A 19,757-nucleotide genomic window follows, 5' to 3' on the forward strand; every position below is an offset into this window, starting at 1 on the left:
ACTACTAGAACAGAGCGAATGTTTCCTTTGTACAGGCACACAGAAGCCCTGCGTGAGAAGCTGCTCCCTCTCCAGTTGTTACTGGACTGAGCCTCTTGGATCTCCTCTCTTTGTTCTTTGTCTCTGCTGCTACTGTTGCTGTTAGCATTGGAGAGGATTCATTTCCTCTTCAAGTCCAGCGCCCTCCTTGATTTCCCCACGACTACAAATCAATTCACCCCACTCTCTCCTCTCCTCAGCTTCTGCTCCTTTTCCCCTCATCAACAGCACGGCTCTTCCCATAATAGCATCCTTTTCACTGACTATCCGCTGGCCTTGTAAATGTTGCCTTCAACACACAGCCTGTCTGTCCCCAGCCGACCCCACAGCATCAGCCTTTTAAACTTGCTTTCGATCTCACAAGCAGTACCATTATTAAAACAGCACAATGTGACTAACTGTGCTCTAGGGCCTCTTCCACTGTCCCAACCTTCCAGTGAGGCTGAGCTTTGCCCTATTCTACTGCTAATGCTCTCTATATAGGCCGTTCTTATGATAGGACATTTTGTATTGATTTAATGTTAGATGATCTGTAACAGCAGATGGGGATTGTCCCTAGAAGCCCTGCATTTGACTTAGACAGATTTTTTTCAGTCAATAAATTTACATAATATTTAGGTGCTAAAAAGGTTTTTATAAACCGAGTGGTTCGAGCCCTGAATGCTGATTGGCTGAAGGCTGTAGTATATCAGACTGTATACCACAGGTATGACAAAAAAAACTTTTTGCTGTTCTAATTACCATGGTTACCAGTTTATAATAACAATAAGGCACCTCAGGAGTTTCTAGTATATGACCAATATACAACGGCTAAGGGCTGTATCCAGACACTGCGTTGCGTCGTACATAAGAACAGTCCACAGCTGTGGTATATTAGCCATATACCACACCCCTTCTTGTGCCTTATTGTTTAAGTAAGCCCTGGGGTTACTGACGCTTGTCAAGTGGCAGGCAGTAGCTTAAGAGTGCAGAGGCAGAGTGACAGAGGCACTTGATTAGACATAAGTTTTCTATTTAAGCAATAAGGCCCGAGGGGGTGTGGTATCTGGCCAACATACCACAGCTAAGGGCTGTTCTAATGCATGACGCAATGCGGAGTGCCTGGATACAGCCCTTAGCTGTGGTATATTGGCCATATACCACCAACCCCCGAGGTGCCTTATTGATATTATAAACTGGTTACCAATGTAATTAGAGCAGTAAAAATAAATGTTTTGTCAGACCCGTGGTATACAAATATACCACGTCTTTCAGACAATCACCATTCAGGGCTCAAACCCCCCAGTTCTTAAGATGGAGCCGAAGATGATGGCTGACGTTTTACATGCTCGTAACCAATTGTGCAATTTTTCTATTTTAATTTATTTTAAACATAATGTTGCTGCTACTGTCTCATATGACCGAAAATAACTTCTGGACATCAGATCTGGGATTACTCACCACGGACTGGAAGAAGCTTTTTCCTTTAACGAGTCTGACGAGAAAGATATACTGCTCTCCCAGGAACAGGCCCATATCCCCGTCATTTGCGTGAAGAAAAGACGGAGGAAAAGGGGACGCAGATCAGGCTGCCTTTTGAGAATCTGTAGGAGAGGCAGGAAAATACCCCTGGCATCAAATCTACTTGCTAACATGAAATCGTTGGAAAATAAAATTGATTACTTGTGAATTATCCTACCGACGGGACATTAAGAATTGTAATATCTTATGTTTCACCGAGTCGTAGCTGAACTACGACACGGATAATTTAGAGCTGGAGGGATTTTCAATGCAACGTCAGAGCAGAGAAGCTACGTCTGGTAAGACGAGGGGTGGGGGTGTGTCTTTATGTCTAACAGCTGGTGCGTGATGTCTAATATTAAAGAAGTTTTGAGGTATTGCTCGCCTGAGTACCTTATGATAAGTTGTAGACCACACTATTTACCAGGAGAGTTCTCATCTATATTATTCGTAGCCGTCTATTTACCACCACAGAACGAAGCTGGCACTAAGACCGCACTCAACCAACTCTATAAGGCCAAAAGCAAAGGCTGGTCAAGGCTGCTTTGAAAGGCTGGTCAAGGCTCACATCAACAGCATCCTCCCGGATACCCTAGACCCACTCCAATTCGCATACCGCCCCAACAGATCCACAGATGACGGTGGTCAGGTGGTAAGGGTAGGCAAAAACACGTCTGCCACATTGATCCTAAACACTGGGGTCCCTCAGGGGTGTGTACTTAGTCCCCTCTTGTACTCGCTGTTCACCCACGCCTGCGTGGACAAATACGACTCCAACACCATTACGTTTGCTGACGACACAACAGTGGTAGGCATGATCACCGACAACGATTTGACAGCCTATAGGGAGGAGGTCAGAGAACTGGCAGTGTGGTGCCAGGAAAACAACCTCTCCCTCAATGTGAGCAAGACAAAGGAGTTGATCATGGACTACAGGGAAAGGCGGGCCGAACAGGCCCCCATTAACATCAACGGGGCTGTAGTTGAGCGGGTCGAGAGTTTCAAGTTTCTTGGTGTCCACATCACCAAAAATCTATCATGGTCCAAACACACCAAGGCACTCATGAAGAGGGCACGACAAAACCTTTTCCCTCTCAGGAGACTGAAAAGATTTGGCATGGGTCCCCAGATCCTCAAAAGGTTCTACAGCTGCATCATCGAGAGCATCCTGACCGGTTGCATCACCGCGTGGTATGGCAACTGCTCGGCGTCTGACCGTAAGGTGCGACAGCGGGTAGTGCGAACGGCCCAGTACGTCACTGGGGCCAAGCTTCCTGCCATCCAGGACCTATATAATAGGCGGTGTCAGAGGAAAGAACATAAAATTGCCAGACTCCAATCACACAAGTCATAGACTGTTTTTTCCCCTGCTACTGCATGGCAAGTGGTACCGGAGCGTCAAGTCTATGACCAAAAGGCTCCTTTAAAAGCTTCTACCCCCCCCCCCCCCCCAAGCCATAAGACTGCTGAACAATTAACCGAATGGCCACCGGACTATTACATTGACTCCCCATTTGTTTTGTACACTGCTGCTACTCGCTGTTTGTTTATTATCTATGCATAGTCACTTCACCCCTACCTACATGTACAAATTACTTATAACCTGTATCCCCGCACACTGACTTGGTACCGGTACCCCCTGTATATAGCCTTGTTATTGTGTTTTATTATTTTTACTTTAGTTTATTTGGTAAATATTTTCTTAACCAACACTTCAAGAAGAGTTTAGGGCTTGTAAGTAAGCATTTCAAGGTAAGGTCTACACTTGTATTTGGCGCATGTGACAAATAGTTAGATTCGATTTTTGATTTGATAATGATGTTTAATGGTTGTAGCATAACCTGCACTTTCATTGTAAATAAATAACCTCTCATCCCTCTCTCCTCTTTCTCATCTCTCTCTTGTCCCCGTCTCCTCTCGCCCTCTCTCTCTCGTTCCAGTCGTCGGCCAAGGGCCTTCGTGCGACCATCGGCGAGGTGTTTGAGCATCTGCAGCGGTTTCTGCGCGAGCGCCAGAAAGCCATGTTGGAGGAGCTGGAGACTGATACGGCGCGCACGCTCTCCGACATCGAGCACAAGATCCAGCGCTTCAGCCAGCAGCTGCGTGACGTCAAGGAGGGCATCGGCATCCTGCAGGAGCGCCTCAACGAGCCGGGCCGCCATGACTTCCTGGAGGGCGTTGCCCTCACCTCCGAGAGGTGCTCTGCTTACTGTCTGACTGACCATGGATCAGCTGTTCTTCCAAACAGCCACAGTCCTAAACTTTTGTAAGATAGTACGCTGTCTGAGGTTATGTTATACTACCCTCCTAACATAACACCATCCCCTGAATGTAATCCATTCTGCTCATCGTCAGGATAGTGATATTGATATCTTGGCGTGAAAGTGCAGAGTTAGGCAATGAGGCTTATCCCAGGTCTCTGATAGATAGCTTAACAGGCCAGATATACAGGGTTCATTATTTGAAATCTGTGAAAGAGTGGGCTCGGGGATAGCGTTGAAGTATTTAAGATCTTAGAGTGATTGATAAGGTGGACTGAGGAAGTTGTTGCATCAGTAGGCATTCTAACAACCAGTCCAGAGGGCATTGACAGGAATGAGTGAAGAATGAACTGATATACAGGTTCGCCATCTCACATTTTCCAATACTTCTTTTTAACTTTGTGAGAACAGGCTTGACAAGGTTGTGGTTTCTCCTCAGACTAACAGTCACTTAAACGCACTGCAGGTGAATGGTTAGCCTCACCGAACACCCTGCTCTTTCTTTTTGTTTCACTGTTCCTCAAGATGATCAGTGTTTAGCTGTGCAGCCCTAGCTTTCCCAGGCAGGGTTGAGAAGGGCTTCAAAGTGGTGAAAATAGGAAGGTAACGATTCAGATACACAAGTGCCATCGGTCTACGGACCCCAAACCACTCCAATCCAAAAGTAGTATGCGTCGGTCAGAAAATCTACAGTTGAAGTTGGAAGTTTACATACACTTAGGTTGGAGTCATTAAAACTCGTTTTTCAACCACTCCACACATTTTTTTTGTTAACAATCTATAGTTTTGGCAAGTTGGTTAGGACATCTACTTTGTGCATGACAAGTAATTTTTCCAACAATTGTTTACAGACAGATTATTTCACTAATAATTCACTGTATCACAATTCCAGTGGGTCAGATGTTTACATACACTAAGTTGACTGTGCCTTTTAAACAGCTTGGACAATTCCAGAAAAGTATGTCATGGCTTTAGAAGCTTCTGATAGGCTAATTGACATAATTTGAGTCAATTGGAGGTGTATCTGTGGATGTATTTCAAGGACTACCTTCAAACTCCGTGCATCTTTGCTTCACATTATGGGAAAATCAATAGAAATCTGCCAAGACCTCAGAAAAACAATTGTAGACATCACAAGTCTGGTTCAACATCATCTGTACAAACAATAGTACGCAAGTATAAACACCATGGGACCACACAGCCATCATACCGCTCAGGAAGGAGACGCGTTCTGTCTCCTAGAGATCAATCCCAGAACAACAGCAAAGGACCTTGTGAAGATGCTGGAGGAAACGGGTACAAAAGTATCTATATCCACAGTAAAACGAGTCCTATATCGACATAACCTGAAAGGCCATTCGGCAAAGAAGAAGCCACTGCTCCAAAACTGCCATAAAGCCAGACTACAGTTTGCAACTGCACATGGGGACAAAGATCGTACTTTTTGGAGAAATGTCCTCTGGTCTGATGAAAATGTAATGAAACAAAAATAGAACTGTTAGACCATAATGACCATCATTATGTTTGGAGGAAAAGGAGGGATGCTTGCAAGCCAAAGAACACCATCCCAACCGTGAAGCACGTGGGTGGCAGCATCATGTTGAGGGGGTGCTTTGCTGCAGGAGGGACTGGTGCACTTCACAAAATAGATGGCATCAAGAGGGAGAAATTATGTGGATATATTGAAGCAACAGCTCAATACATCAGTCAGGAAGTTAAAGCTTGGTCGCAAATGGGTCTTCCAAATGAACAATGACCCCAAGCATACTTCCAAAGTTGTGGCAAAAGGGCTTAAGGACAACAAAGTCAAGGTATTGGTGTGGCCATCACAAAGCCCTGACCTCAATCCCAGAGACAATTTGTGGGCAGAACTGAAAAGTGTGTGCGAGCAAGGAGTCCTACAACCCTGACTCAGTTCCACCAGCTCTGCCAGGAGGAATGGGCCACAATTCACCCAATTTATTGTGGGAAGCTTGCGGAAGGCTACCCGACGCATTTGACCCATGTTAAACAATTTAAAGGCAGTGCTACCAAATACTAATTGAGTGTATGTAAACTTCTGACCCACTGGGAATGTGATGAAAGAAATAAAAGCTGAAATAAATCATTGTCTCTACTATTATTCTGACATTTCACATTCTTAAAATAAAGTGGTGATCCTAACTGACCTAAAACAGGGAATTTTTACTAGGATTAAATGTCAGGAATTGTGAATAAACTCAGTTTAAATGTATTTGGCAAAGATGTATGTAAACTTCAGACTTCAACTGTATATAGTACACAGTACATACATACATACAGTGGGGAGAACAAGTATTTGATAAACTGCCGATTTTTGCAGGTTTTCCTACTTACAAAGCATGTAGAGGTCTGTAATTTTTATCATAGGTACACTTCAACTGTGAGAGACGGAATCTAAAACGAAAATCACATTGTATGATTTTTAAGTAATTCATTTGCATTTTATTGCATGACATAAGTATTTGATACATCAGAAAAGCAGAACTTAATATTTGGTACAGAAACCTTTGTTTGCAATTACAGAGCTCATACGTTTCCTGTAGTTCTTGACCAGGTTTGCAAACACTGCAGCAGGGATTTTGGCCCACTCCGACATTAAGACCTTCAGGTTTCGGGGCTGTCGCTGGGCAATACGGATTTTCAGCTCCCTCCAAAGATTTTCTATTGGGTTCAGGTCTGGAGACTGGCTAGGCCACTCCAGGACCTTGAGATGCTTCTTACGGAGCCACTCCTTAGTTGCCCTGGCTGTGTGTTTCGGGTCGTTGTCATGCTAGAAGACCCATACACGACCCATCTTCAATGCTCTTACTGAGGGAAGGAGGTTGTTGGCCAAGATCTCGCGATACATGGCCCCATCCATCCTCCCCTCAATACGGTGCAGTCGTCCTGTCCCCTTTGCAGAAAAGCATCCCCAAAGAATGATGTTTCCATCTCCATGCTTCACGGTTGGGATGGTGTTCTTGGGGTTGTACTCATCCTTCTTCTTCCTCCAAACACGGCGAGTGGAGTTTAGACCAAAAAGCTCTTTTTGTCTCATCAGACCACATGACCTTCTCCCATTCCTCCTCTGGATCATCCAGATGGTCATTGGCAAACTTCAGACGGGCCTGGAGGGACCGGGGGGACCTTGCGTGCGCTGAAGGATTTTAATCCATGACGGCGTAGTGTGTTACTAATGGTTTTCTTTGAGACTGTGGTCCCAGCTCTCTTCAGGTCATTGACCAGGTCCTGCCGTGTAGTTCTGGGCTGATCCCTCACCTTCCTCATGATCATTGATGCCCCACAAGGTGATCTTGCATGTAGCCCCAGACCGAGGGTGATTGACCGTCATCTTGAACTTCTTCCATTTTCTAAAAATTACGGCAACAGTTGTTGCCTTCTCACCAAGCTGCTTGCCTATTGTCCTGTAGCCCATCCCAGCCTTGTGCAGGTCTACAATTTTATCCCTGATGTCCTTACACAGCTCTCTGGTCTTGGCCATTGTGGAGAGGTTGGAGTCTGTTTGATTGAGTGGACAGGTGTCTTTTATACAGGTAACGAGTTCAAACAGGTGCAGATAATACAGGTAATGAGTGGAGAACAGGAGGGCTTCTTTTTTTTTCTTTTTTTTTTATCCCATTTTCTCCCCAATTTTCGTGGTATCCAATCGCTAGTAATTACTACCTTGTCTCATCGCTACAACTCCCGTACGGGCTCGGGAGAGACGAAGGTCGAAAGCCATGCGTCCTCCGAAGCACAACCCAACCAGCCGTACTGCTTCTTAACACAGCGCGCCTCCAACCCGGAAGCCAGCCGCACCAATGTGTCGGAGGAAACACTGTGTACCTGGCCCCCTTGGCTGGCGCGCACTGTGCCCGGCCCGCCACAGGAGTCGCTGGAGCGCGATGAGACAAGGATATCCCTACCGGCCAAACCCTCCCTAACCTGGACGACGCTATGCCAATTGTGCGTCGCCCCACGGACCTCCCGGTCGCGGCCGGCTGCGACAGAGCCTGGGCGCGAACCCAGAGACTCTGGTGGCGCAGTTAGCACTGCGATGCAGTGCCCTAGACCACTGCGCCACCCGGGAGGCCCTTAGGAGGGCTTCTTAAAGAAAACCTAACAGGACTGTGAGAGCCGGAATTCTTACTGGTTGGTAGGTGATCAAATACTTATGTCATGCAATAAAATGCAAATTAATTACTTAATCATACAATGTCATTTTCTGGATTTTTGTTTTAGATTCCGTCTCTCACAGTTGAAGTGTACCTATGATAAAAATTACAGCCCTCTACATGCTTTGTAAGTAGGAAAACCTGCAAAATCGGCAGTGTATCAAATACTTCTTCTCCCCACTGTACATACACACACGTCAGCTCCGACAGATCCAGCTCAGGGAAGACCAGCTCACGAGCTCCATCAGCAGCAAATTTTAATTTAGAGTGGAAAATTGTGTTTATGCAACACATGTTAGTGCATTGAATCACATTGAACTGAATCGCATTGATTCGTAATCAAACTGAAACCTTTTGTTCCTGTATCGGAGCCCAGGCATCTAGATACATATTGAATCTTCTTGAAAGGGTAAGATGCATGTGGGAGTGATGAAAATGACTAATGTGGGGGTTGACACAGTAATAGCATTACAGCTGAACCCCCCCTCACCCATGTCAATCTACACTGCTGTAGAACATTAAGCCTTGGGGCATCCAGAGTCTGACGGATGCTTTTATCAACAACATACAGAGAAAATGGTGCAGTTACTAGAGACGTCTCACAGAGGGCGCAAAGACGGTCACTCGAGACATCTCACAGAGAGCGCAAAGAGATGTGAATGTAAGAGTAGATTATTGACAATGACATTGATCGTCCTTCTTCCCCCACAGGATAAAAGGAAAGATACATGAGACCAATTTAACATATGAAGATTTCCCGACCTCCAAGTACATGGGGCCCCTGCAGTACACAATATGGAAGTCTCTATTTCAGGATATTTCACCAGGTATGCACCACCTATGGTTACCGTTAACCCTCACCCAATTAAACTGTGTAACAGCATGGGCTTCAACAGGAGCCGCTTATGAATTGTTAGATACTCCCAAATACCTCAACACGTCAATCAGTAATGATACAAATCGTTGTCTTCCACCATGGAAGGGTAGCATAGATTGAGGTTTAAATTGGGCTTTAAATTGATGCCTTGTACGGAACAAGGAAATAATAGTAACCTTGGAACAGACTCACACAGTGGGAGCTAATCCTGCATTAAAATAGATGGAATGTTTGAGCTTTAGGAACTGCGTGATGAGAAAAAGGTGGCTGGAGGGTTGAGATGCCCTTCTCTGTTAGGAGAGCTGATGTCGAGCTATTCTCTCTCCCCCTCTCCTCATATTCTCCCCAAGCCCCCAGCCATCACTCACTCTTAGAGAAGGTTATTTAAAATAATGCACCAAGGAATATTTCACTCCTTCAATAGATTCACCCATTTTGGCCTGTAGCTGGTGAGAAGGCAGGGTGGTTTCTTGGCCTCCCTTGACTGCGTGCCAAATGGAACAATTGGTTCCAATCCATCACCACTGGCTGCCACGGTGACAGCACAACGCCTTTCGATCCCATCAGATGATAGTTTAGGGGAATAATAAGTCTATCTCTTCTATTAAACCCGTGCCTTTTTTTAATCTATGTTCCCAATTAGAAAAATAGCATGTGATTGTGTGAGAGAGCGGGTATGAATGCATTTGTTTGTATGTGTGCAAGAGAGTGGCATTGTAATGAGAGCGTCTGCTAAATGACTTAAATGTAAATGTAATGGATTGATTTAAACACACTGCCTGGCAATGTCATTGTGTGGTAAATACATTGTCCTGCCTGCTGGCTACTGGCCTGGTCTCCGGTTTATACTGTAAGATATAACTACAGAGGAACAAGGGGGCGATTTGGCAAATTCCCCTCTGTCTGTTTTATTCTAAACCACCTCTAATAATGGGAGTGAGTGATGAGAACAAGCCGCCATTGTTCCTCTAGTTCAGTTTTCCATAATGACTGAACAAAAAAACTCAAGGTAGTGGAGCAGGCAGGGGTGGAGTGCTATAGCCAAACTCCCTCCGTAACCCACAGTTAACCCACAGAACTACATGTAGCTGGCAGCCTCCAGCCATGCCAACACAGAGTTGTAGACTCATACTCTATAAGGTCTATCTATAATGACTGCTTCCCACCTCCCACCACAGCTCTATTTCCATACCTTTGCATGACACTGAGTACAACATCAAACAGTGGAGGCCAAGGTACTTTGAATGTAGGGTAACATGGAGTAAGATGCCCCCCCCCCCCCCCCCCCATTCTTAAGATCAATGTCTAACTGCTGACACAAAAAAGCTAAGTTTGGAGAACATTTTTTTAGGTGGATGATGGCCATGCTTATGGTAACAAACTATAAAGGAAAATAAATGGCTACAGTTGATTTATTTTTATTTTTTTTAATCAAATGTGTTTTTTAGGAAAGGGGCATTTTTCCCATCTACCGAGGTAACATGATTTTGTAACCTGGAACAACCTTTTTCAGTGGCGCCACAGCTTTCTCCAGTGTCACTGGGTTTTCCTTTGTCACCGGGTTTTCTAGTGTCACCGGGTTTTCTAGTGTCACCGGGTTTTCCAGTGTCACCGGGTTTTCCAGTGTCAGATTTTTTTCTTTCTTGGCTTTCTTCCTTCTCTTCGTTTTTTGACTTGTCCTCCGGGACTGTAGCCGACTCAGCCTTTCTTTGCCTAGGCCTCGCCTCCTGTATCCTTGGCCTGGGAACAACTCCAATATGACCTTTGCTGCTGTTTGTTGTAGTAGAACTAGTACTTCAAATAAAAACAAACAAATAAACAACTCATGAGTATCGGTTCAATAAACACTTATTTCTAATCACACTATATGCTACTTTATGTAGGCTTTGTTGTGGTGGATGTGGCAGAGGTTGATGTTGTGGGATAAGGATGGATAATTCTGTGTGCTGCTTCATGAAACAATAAAACCAGTCTATGCCTGCCAGTCTAACCCTGGCCCTTATTCTAACTTTGACCCCTAACCCTAATCCTGCTAACTGGGGGTTAGCTAGCTATGCTAGCAGACATTGGCTTATGCTAACGAGCTGATAAGCGTTTATTTCACCTCAGACTTTCGGCTAGTGAGGTTGTTAGTTAGCTAACTGTGCTAGCCAGTGCCTAAATTACAGCTAGAAACAAATGATCAATCATAAAGCATCTCGCCCCCAACATACTAACCTAACATATTACTACTTTACTCAAAAACAGTCAATTTTTCTCTCTAAACAAGTGGATGATTTATCTTAAGGTTTCCCTTCATGTATATAAAAGAAGAAGAATCATTGGATCTAAATGACCCCAAAAATGTATGAAACAGAAAATGTGTAGTTGATCGAGACTAGTGGCAGCCAGAGGAATTGTTGAGAGAAATTTGTGACATCTTGTGGTTTTTGTGAGAATTACAGGGGGATTTTCAGTTTTTAGCATTGTCAGTGTTTGAACCAACAGTCCCAAACATGGCTGATATAAATACTTTTTCATGATTTCTTTATTTCCTGAAATATGATAACAGTAGATGTAGGGTGTATTACAAGAGTGGATTATTAGTCTACCCATGAGTCATCCCAACACCATTGACAGTTCCTTATTCTGTTCCTGATATGGTCCTTCAGCGGCATCAGCTCATTTTTGCTAGAGCAGAAACACCAGCTTGAAGCTACACTCAGTCAACCTACAGTGACCATTGCAGACAGAGACTGTGCCATTGACACAGCTCAGCTCCCTCCAAACGGAATGTCCTTGGTCTTCTCCCATCCATCTGATGAATCACTTTTTAAATATAACGTTTTGGAGATCAATTTGTATGCACTTGACGTCAGGACCCCTCTCCAGTTCAGGGACTGGCTGAAATGGGATGCCAGGATAATTTTCACTGCCTCAGCATAGAACTCAGACAGTACAGTGTTGATAGTGAAAATGGAGTGCACCAAATGACACAGCAGTTCTGGAGCTAGTGTCTGTCAGAGAGGGAGCGTCCTCATAACATATTTTATACGTGTTTTTCTCTCTAGGCAAACAGTATTTCAAGAAGATGTCTTTATCTGTATCCTGTAACTGTATTTATCTGGGCTAGCCCTGTCTGCTTGTCTCTGGTGTGTCTCCACATTAACCCTCTATCTCCATACATATTGTGTCCCTTCTCTCTCTCCGTAGTGCCAGCAGCTTTGACCTTAGACCCCGTCACAGCCCACCAGAGACTCATCCTATCAGATGACTGCACCATCGTAGCCTATGGTAACCTGCACCCCCAGCCGTTGCAGGACTCACCGCGACGCTTCGACGTGGAGGTGTCTGTGCTGGGGGCCGAGGGCTTCGGCTCCGGGGTGCACTACTGGGAGGTGATGGTGTCTGAGAAGACCCAGTGGATGATCGGCGTGGCCAACGAGACGGTCAGCCGCAAGGGCAGCATCCAGATCCAGCCCAGCCGCGGCTTCTACTGCATTGTCATGCACGACGGCAACCAGTACAGCGCCTGCACCGAGCCCTGGACCCGCCTCAACGTCAAGAGCAAGCTGGAGAAGGTGGGCGTGTACCTGGACTACCCCAAGGGCCTGCTGGTGTTCTACAATGCTGACGACATGTCCTGGCTGTACACCTACAGGGAGAAGACGTTCCCGGCCAAGCTCTGCCCCTACTTCAGCCCCGGGCAGAGCCACGCCAACGGCAAGAATGTCCAGCCGCTGAGAATCAACACCGTGCGTCTATAAGAGCTACACACAGTGTCACTAGACAGATCAGATCACTCACCTCAACCCTAACCTGACAATAGGATGATGATGATGATGATGATATAACTAAGATCCTAAAGACAACTAGTTTTAAAATGAAGGAATATGAGAAAAAGAACAGGGTGTATGACTATGGAATGTTTATTTCTTTCTGTCTGGTTTGCGGGGGACAGGAAGTTTTCGTGTCCTGCTCTTTTTGCCTGTCGGTGTGGGTCCTCACTATTCTCACCTGGGAAAGACTATTGGAACGCTGCTCCAGCAGCATCGCTCCAACTGGAGCCCTGGTTAGCTTCTTCACTGGTGTAAGGAGAGACTCTGTCTGCATAGATGTCATCCCACAATGGTTTAGTGGGTGGATCTCTGTGTGCTGTTGCTGTCTGAGTACCACCTTGCACAAGCCCAAGGGCTCTGCTCTCCTTACAAGTATCCAGACTGACAGATGGCTGCTCTCTCTCTCAGCAGCCAGACATTTGACTCTGGTCACCTTTCTTCCTCTGTGCAGTTGGCTTAACTGTGTTTGTGGAATGTGTCTGACACCCCTATGGTCCTTTTTCTTTGGCATAGTTAGCAGTTGTGAGTGGTGGCAGTGAGTGCTGGTCCATGTCCCTCCATGTACCTGTACCCTTTACTGATGAAAATGATGTCGCAGCTCTTGATTATTTTCCCTCAGGTCACACATGCACTTTTCCATCGTTGACAATGTCAGTCAGTCCAAGACGTGCTGGAACGGCAGAATCATGGTCTGTGTGGTCTAGTGATCGTCACTGTAGTAGTATCCTCACCGCTCCTTCCTTTCCCCATGAGTCATGCTTTGTTGGTTTATTCATCTCCAGCATGCAAGCGCTCTACTCTAGCTGTCCTGTACCTGTGGTTATTTATTCACTTAGTGTTAACACTCGTACATTCCTGATTCCATCTCCCTGCCTCCTCCCTCCCATGACATCTCTTTATCGCATTGTAGTTGTCAAAGGGCAATCTCAATAAATGAATCTTGACTACTGCTGATTTACACTTGGCCTATGGGGCAGAGAACACTTACGACTCGAGCAGCATGACGCTGCAATTAATGAGCTCTAGAATGTTTTTAATCAGTCATTCTGTCTCTTTCATTTTTTTCTTCAAATATGTTGAAACTAGTAAATGCTATGGATACAATGTTTTTAATATATTTATAGATTGTCTAAATAGTTTTAAGACTTTAAGGATATACAAATGGCCAAGGAGAACAATATTACAGTGCATTATTATACTGCCCTGGCCTATCATTCTTTTAACATCCATTTAGTTCCATATGGCTGTTGCAGCGTAAACAGAATACACTGATATGTTTTGAGGCTCAGTTCATGTTGGCTCCTGCCCCATATGCCTCAAGTGCTCTTGTGATCCCCGTGTTTAAGGCCAGTCCTCTAGATTGTTAAGGGACAAGAGCTTGTTATTATACAAAGTCCAGCACGGAGAGAGCCAGGGGGGTGAGTGTGTGTGTGTGTGTGTGTGCATGTTCTGGCCTCCTCGTCTGTGAGGTGAAGTGATAAAATATCACATCTGTACCCCCTATGTCCCTGCCTCGTGTGTTTGTTCACTTTGAAGAACTGGGGCAGTTCCCTACATTGTTGGTACAGTATGCGCAGTATGATGCAGAACCATGTGGAGTGTATTTGAAGCAAGACTGCTGTCCTGTGATATGGACACCAAACAGGAGATGGTTATTGTGGGGTGGTGGTGGGGGTCATAATAATGACCATTATATGAACACTTTTTAATGAGGATTGTGTCTTTTGGATGATGGCCGCTGTGCACCCATCGTTGTGCAAACATACTCTGGTGTGCTTCTGCTGCTAGAGGTCCATGACAAATGTTTTCATGTACAATTAAAGACAGGTAAAACCAACGTCTCATTGACTTTGTCCTTTAGAAACACACTGACACACATACTGGTACATTAACATGAGGCTCTAATACATTTGTTGAGTCCTTTGACAATATGCAAGTGAAATGCTTACACAGAATGTCTAACAGAACTCCACTAGAGAGCAGCTACAAGATATCAGTATGAGAGAAATTGCCTGTGCAAGCAAATGCTTGTTAGCATACATTCTGTGTCAAGGTGCATATTTCAGCTGAGATGTGCCAACTCCCAGCCCTGTGAAAGTCTCTGGCTTGCCGTGTCGGGGAGGCAATGTACTCCCTTTGTTCTCTGTTCCTCTCGTTCACATGCTGAGGCATTTCTCAACTAGATGAATAGAAATCTGCGAGTAACCCCGTGATGGATCACACTGTCTAATCTGAACACAATACAACCTCACCGCACGGAAGAGCCTTACTGTGTTGTCTGCCCGGGAATTATCCCTCACGCACTGTCTCCCTGTCTGCTGTCTGTCCCCTGTATCTGGGGAGAACGCCTGGAGATCTCAGAATGCCTTCTAAAAAAAGGGAGATTTGATTTATATTTTTTTATAAAACTGTTTAAAGTGAACATCGGAAGTAAGAAGCAACGGTTAGCCAGATATTTGACATCAATGCTGTTGTTGGAGGCCACTTTATGATGGCAGAGCTGCTTGTAGTTTGATGGCCTCATGCATAATTATTCATGCTATTTTGGGGCAGGTTGATACCAATTGCATCATTATTACAGGGGAACTGTGGACCTGGCAACGGAGCAGTCAACAACAGAGAGCCTTTGTTCATGTCAGTCAGACCACCAGGACATCTCAGTAACATTTTCATCTATATTTCTGTTTTCTACCTTCAGTTACACTCCTGTAATGAATCTAACTTCACATCAGGGGAAGTTGTCCATTTAAACTGAAAGATATTTTCCCATGGGGAGATCCTCGTTATGAAACCCTCACCATATAGGTAACGTGGCTCAGGTGGGAGTGTTGTGTGTCACTGTCCCCTACTAGGGAATGGGGATGCGAGAGATAAAGTTGGGCTGTTCTCTCACAGGTACCATAACTGTAGTGACTTGAGCTGGAGAGAGCGCCTTCACTCAAAATTATGCCATAGACATTATTAGTAGACCAGATAGTGTTGGCCAGAGTTTAGATCAGGGAGTACGTAAACACAGTGACCTTGAGAAAGATGACGAATGGAACTCTGCTCACAATGATAATATTTTGTTGAGCGTAATCAGCATTCTCTTATAGTTTGAACAAAGGCACAGTCTGAACAGAAGCTAATTATTCAGATGATTATTGGAATTAACGTAGCCTCTGAAGGGCATTTTCAGTCCTTTTACAGCAGCAATGGTTGTGTGAGATGTTTTCCGTGGGAGTGATTCTGCCTTAGAGGGGAACATTTGAGAAGGCAGTGTATTGAGAATGAACCACCCAGAGAAGTATATGTCAATAACATCCCTAATAGCAGTGTTGTACATTTCCACATTAACTTGGAAGTTGGCGTACTGTCAAATGAAAGCTGCATTTCCCACCTGTAATACCTTACTTCATTCTGTGAACTTCATTGTCCATATAAACTTTTTGATTTGACATTCATTTCAATACGTCATTTATGACACAGTATTGTTATTCTGTTCGGCTAGTGTAGAAATTAAAAGAATCACTGAAATCTTGAGTCAAACTGCCCTGTGTTAACAGTATGTCAGAGCCACACACACTCACAAATACATACACTGCTCAAAAAAATAAAGGGAACACTTAAACAACACAATGTAACTCCAAGTCAATCACACTTCTGTGAAATCAAACTGTCTACTTAGGAAGCAACACTGACAATAAATTTCACATGCTGTTGTGCAAATGGAATAGACAAAAGGTGGAAATTATAGACAATTAGCAAGACACCCCCAATAAAGGAGTGGTTCTCCAGGTGGTGACCACAGACCACTTCTCAGTTCCTATGCTTCCTGGCTGATGTTTTGGTCACTTTTGAATGCTGGCGGTGCTTTCACTCTAGTGGTAGCATGAGACGGAGTCTACAACCCACACAAGTGGCTCAGGTAGTGCAGCTCATCCAGGATGGCACATCAATGCGAGCTGTGGCAAAAAGGTTTGCTGTGTCTGTCAGCGTAGTGTCCAGAGCATGGAGGCGCTACCAGGAGACAGGCCAGTACATCAAGAGACGTGGAGGAGGCCGTAGGAGGGCAACAACCCAGCAGCAGGACCGCTACCTCCGCCTTTGTGCAAGGAGGAGCACTGCCAGAGCCCTGCAAAATGACCTCCAGCAGGTCACAAATGTGAATTTACGTTATCAACTACATTAAGATCTTCAAACTCCACTCCAGCATTGTCTCTGTATGCCTGATTAGTAGGATATTCACACTGAGGTTTAGAGGTAACACACAGACAGTGAGCAGACACATTAACCCTGTCATTATATTCACCCCCAGGCAGGGAAATCGCCCGAGCCCATGCTGGCTTCTGTCTGTGTGTTCCTCCACAATACCAGTGAGAGGTATGTCTCCTAGTCCTTTTTTATTTTTGTGTCCCTCTAGTCTGTCTGCTGACAAAAACTCCAGGGATAAGAGGACAGCATTTCCATGGTGACCCAGTGACAGCTGCATGTTGTTCCCAGAACATGGGCTGTGAACGGAGCATCTGGACCATGTTGTCTCTGTGTCAACAAACCGTGGGGCTGACGCCACTGACATCACAGGTTTCATAGCCGTGCGTGGTGCAGGGAGTGTTTGAACGGGCAGTTGAATGTCAGTACCATGTTCCTCCTTGTGTGTCTGTGTGGTTGTGGGTGTGTGTGGGTCCGTCTCTGTGTGGGCCAGGTGTCGTCTGAGAAAGCCCCAGCCCACCGTCAGCACCAGCAGGAGAGCCACGGTCACAGTGGCCAAGCCCCAGCTGGGCTCACCCAGAGCAAGCAGGACGGTGTTGGGGAGACTGGGGAGACACAGAGTGAGGGAGCTGGTCCTCTTCAGGCAGACCTCCACCCACAGCACCTCCAGTCTCCAGCCCTGACCCCCACAGATGCCACAGACAGCCCATACCAGCAGACAGCAGAAGAAGCCAAGGATGTGGGACAGACAACTTCCCTGGTCCTGGTCCTCTCTCCCTCCTCTCTGGGTGTCTGTGTCCCTGCTCTGCCAGTTCTCTACCTCCAGTGTCACACCGTCGTGAGATGCAGGATTTTTACTCTGTTTGTCCACGTCTCCATCCACTGCTCCGCCACCACAGACTTGGGGCCACTGCAACCACATGGCGGTCTCCACAGCAACCAGAGGTGTGGTCATCAGCAGCACTGCCCAGTAGATGTAGCTGAGGAAGAGCAGGGCGATGACATCAGTGGACATAGAAAATTGAGGTAGCCAGTGCTCTGTAAACCAGAGGACAACAAAGACCAATCAATCAAATGGAGAAATGTGGAGGATAGGACTGGCAGCATTAGGACACTGAAATAGCCTATAGATATTTTACATTTAAGTAATTTAGCTCTTATCCAGAGCAATTTACAGTAGTGAATGCATACATTTTCATACATTTTCGTACTGATCCCCTGTGGGAATTGAACCCACAACCCTGGTGTTGCAAGCACCATGCTCTACCAACTGAGAAGTGTAATGGGGAAATGTAAGATCACAAAAGTTCATATTTAGTTTAGAGTGATTAACAGAATGTTTAGCATTTTAATATATTTGCCCTTTCTGTAATACATGACTTCCAGTGTTTGTGACACTCAAGGTGCCGGTTGATGGCCATTAGACTTCATCCTGAATCTTATGGATTATTCTCATATCTGTTGATAGTAGTTGACACCAGACTGGATGTGCAAGAACCGAGGACACTGATTATTCACTGTTGTATTGTATTGATGACATCCTGTGAACACTGTGTGATTCTGCAACAATTGACAAGGTCACTCACTGCCTTTCGTTTTGACTCTGACTCTTCCCCTTGGAACATACTGTTGAAGTCGGAAGTTTACATTCACCTTAGCCAAATACATTTAAACTCAGTTTTTCACAATTCCTGACATTTAATCCTAGTAAAAATTCCCTGTTTTAGGTCAGTTAGGATCATCACTTTATTTTAAGAATGTGAAATGTCAGAATAATAGTTGAGAGAATGATTTATTTAAACTTTTATTTCTTTCATCACATTCCCAGTGGGTCAGAAGTTTACATACACTTGGGTCAAACGTTTCGCGTAGCCTTCCACAAGCTTCCCACAATAAGTTGGGGGAATTTTGGCCCATTCCTCCTGACAGAGCTGGTGTAACCGAGTCAGGTTTGGGGTTCTCCTTGCTCGCACACGCTTTTTCAGTTCTGCCCACACATTTTCTATGGGATTGAGGTCAGGGCATTGTGATGGCCACTCCAATACCTTGACTTTGTTGTCCTTAGGCCATTTTACCACAACTTTGGAAGTATGCTTGGGGTCATTGCCCATTTGGAAGACCCATTTGCGACCAAGCTTTAACTTCCTGACTGATTGCAGCTGTTTTTATCTCAATATTAAATCATATCTGGGTAACAATTTAGTACTTAAGTTAGTTTTCCATTAAAATTGTCAAAAATAAACAAAAATATTTTCCTTGCAAAAAACTATTTCTCAAGCAAGAATTTAGCTAGGTGCAATTTTCCCTCAAAATGTTTATAACTGGGCAAATGTTGAGGTCTGCTGAGCGCAAACTTGAACATTGTGAACATTTAAGTTACAGTTTTAACAGTGGCCATATAGGGTACTGTGGCTATTTGATCATAATGTAGTAGGCCTACCAGAGTGGCCTACCATCAAAAACAATGGAGAAAATACATCCCATAACATTTTAACATGGACATACAGAGGCTGTTCTATCATTCAGCCTACAGTAGCAGCCAATGGGTGGTGTTCAATGTATGCCTCCTGTACATTCCATGAGACTTTTGAGAGAGAAAAAACACACAGGGCTTGACATTAACCTGTTTATCCACTTGTCTGAAAATGTGACTGAAAATGTTGTTGTGTTGTTTGATGCAAGAAACCACTTTACAAAATTAAATGCATTATTAGTCACATACCATTGTTACTGAGAATCAGACAAATTATGCTGCCCTGTGCCTGTTGGCTATTTAGCTTATTCAAGCCTGTCTCAAAATACAACACTGCTCCTTTAAGACAAAAAAAAGCTCTTCACCTGACTTGCTTTTAAAATATGTCTATAAATGTACACATGTTGTGCTCTTGTAGGAAGC

The 19,757-nt window shown here is 44.8% G+C and overlaps 1 protein-coding gene across 2 annotated transcripts in view; it reads left to right on the forward strand.

Moving 5' to 3' along the window:
• The window catches only part of LOC129851159 (E3 ubiquitin-protein ligase TRIM62-like), a 46,830-nt gene extending 32,323 nt beyond the window's left edge, over positions 1–14,507 (forward strand). Inside the window, exons 4-6 of one of the 2 annotated variants that reach the window (XM_055917500.1) lie at positions 3,480–3,805; positions 8,687–8,802; positions 12,045–14,507. In XM_055917500.1, the coding sequence (XP_055773475.1) occupies positions 3,480–3,805; positions 8,687–8,802; positions 12,045–12,598 (996 nt within the window). In that variant the 3' untranslated portion in view covers positions 12,599–14,507. The remainder of the gene's footprint in view (positions 1–3,479; positions 3,806–8,686; positions 8,803–12,044) is intronic. The other variant, XM_055917502.1, reaches the window with a different exon arrangement.
• Positions 14,508–19,757: the final 5,250 nt, after the last annotated feature.

This window comes from Salvelinus fontinalis, chromosome 3 (genome assembly GCF_029448725.1).
Source record: "Salvelinus fontinalis isolate EN_2023a chromosome 3, ASM2944872v1, whole genome shotgun sequence".
In the NCBI taxonomy this organism is placed as follows: domain Eukaryota; kingdom Metazoa; phylum Chordata; class Actinopteri; order Salmoniformes; family Salmonidae; genus Salvelinus; species Salvelinus fontinalis.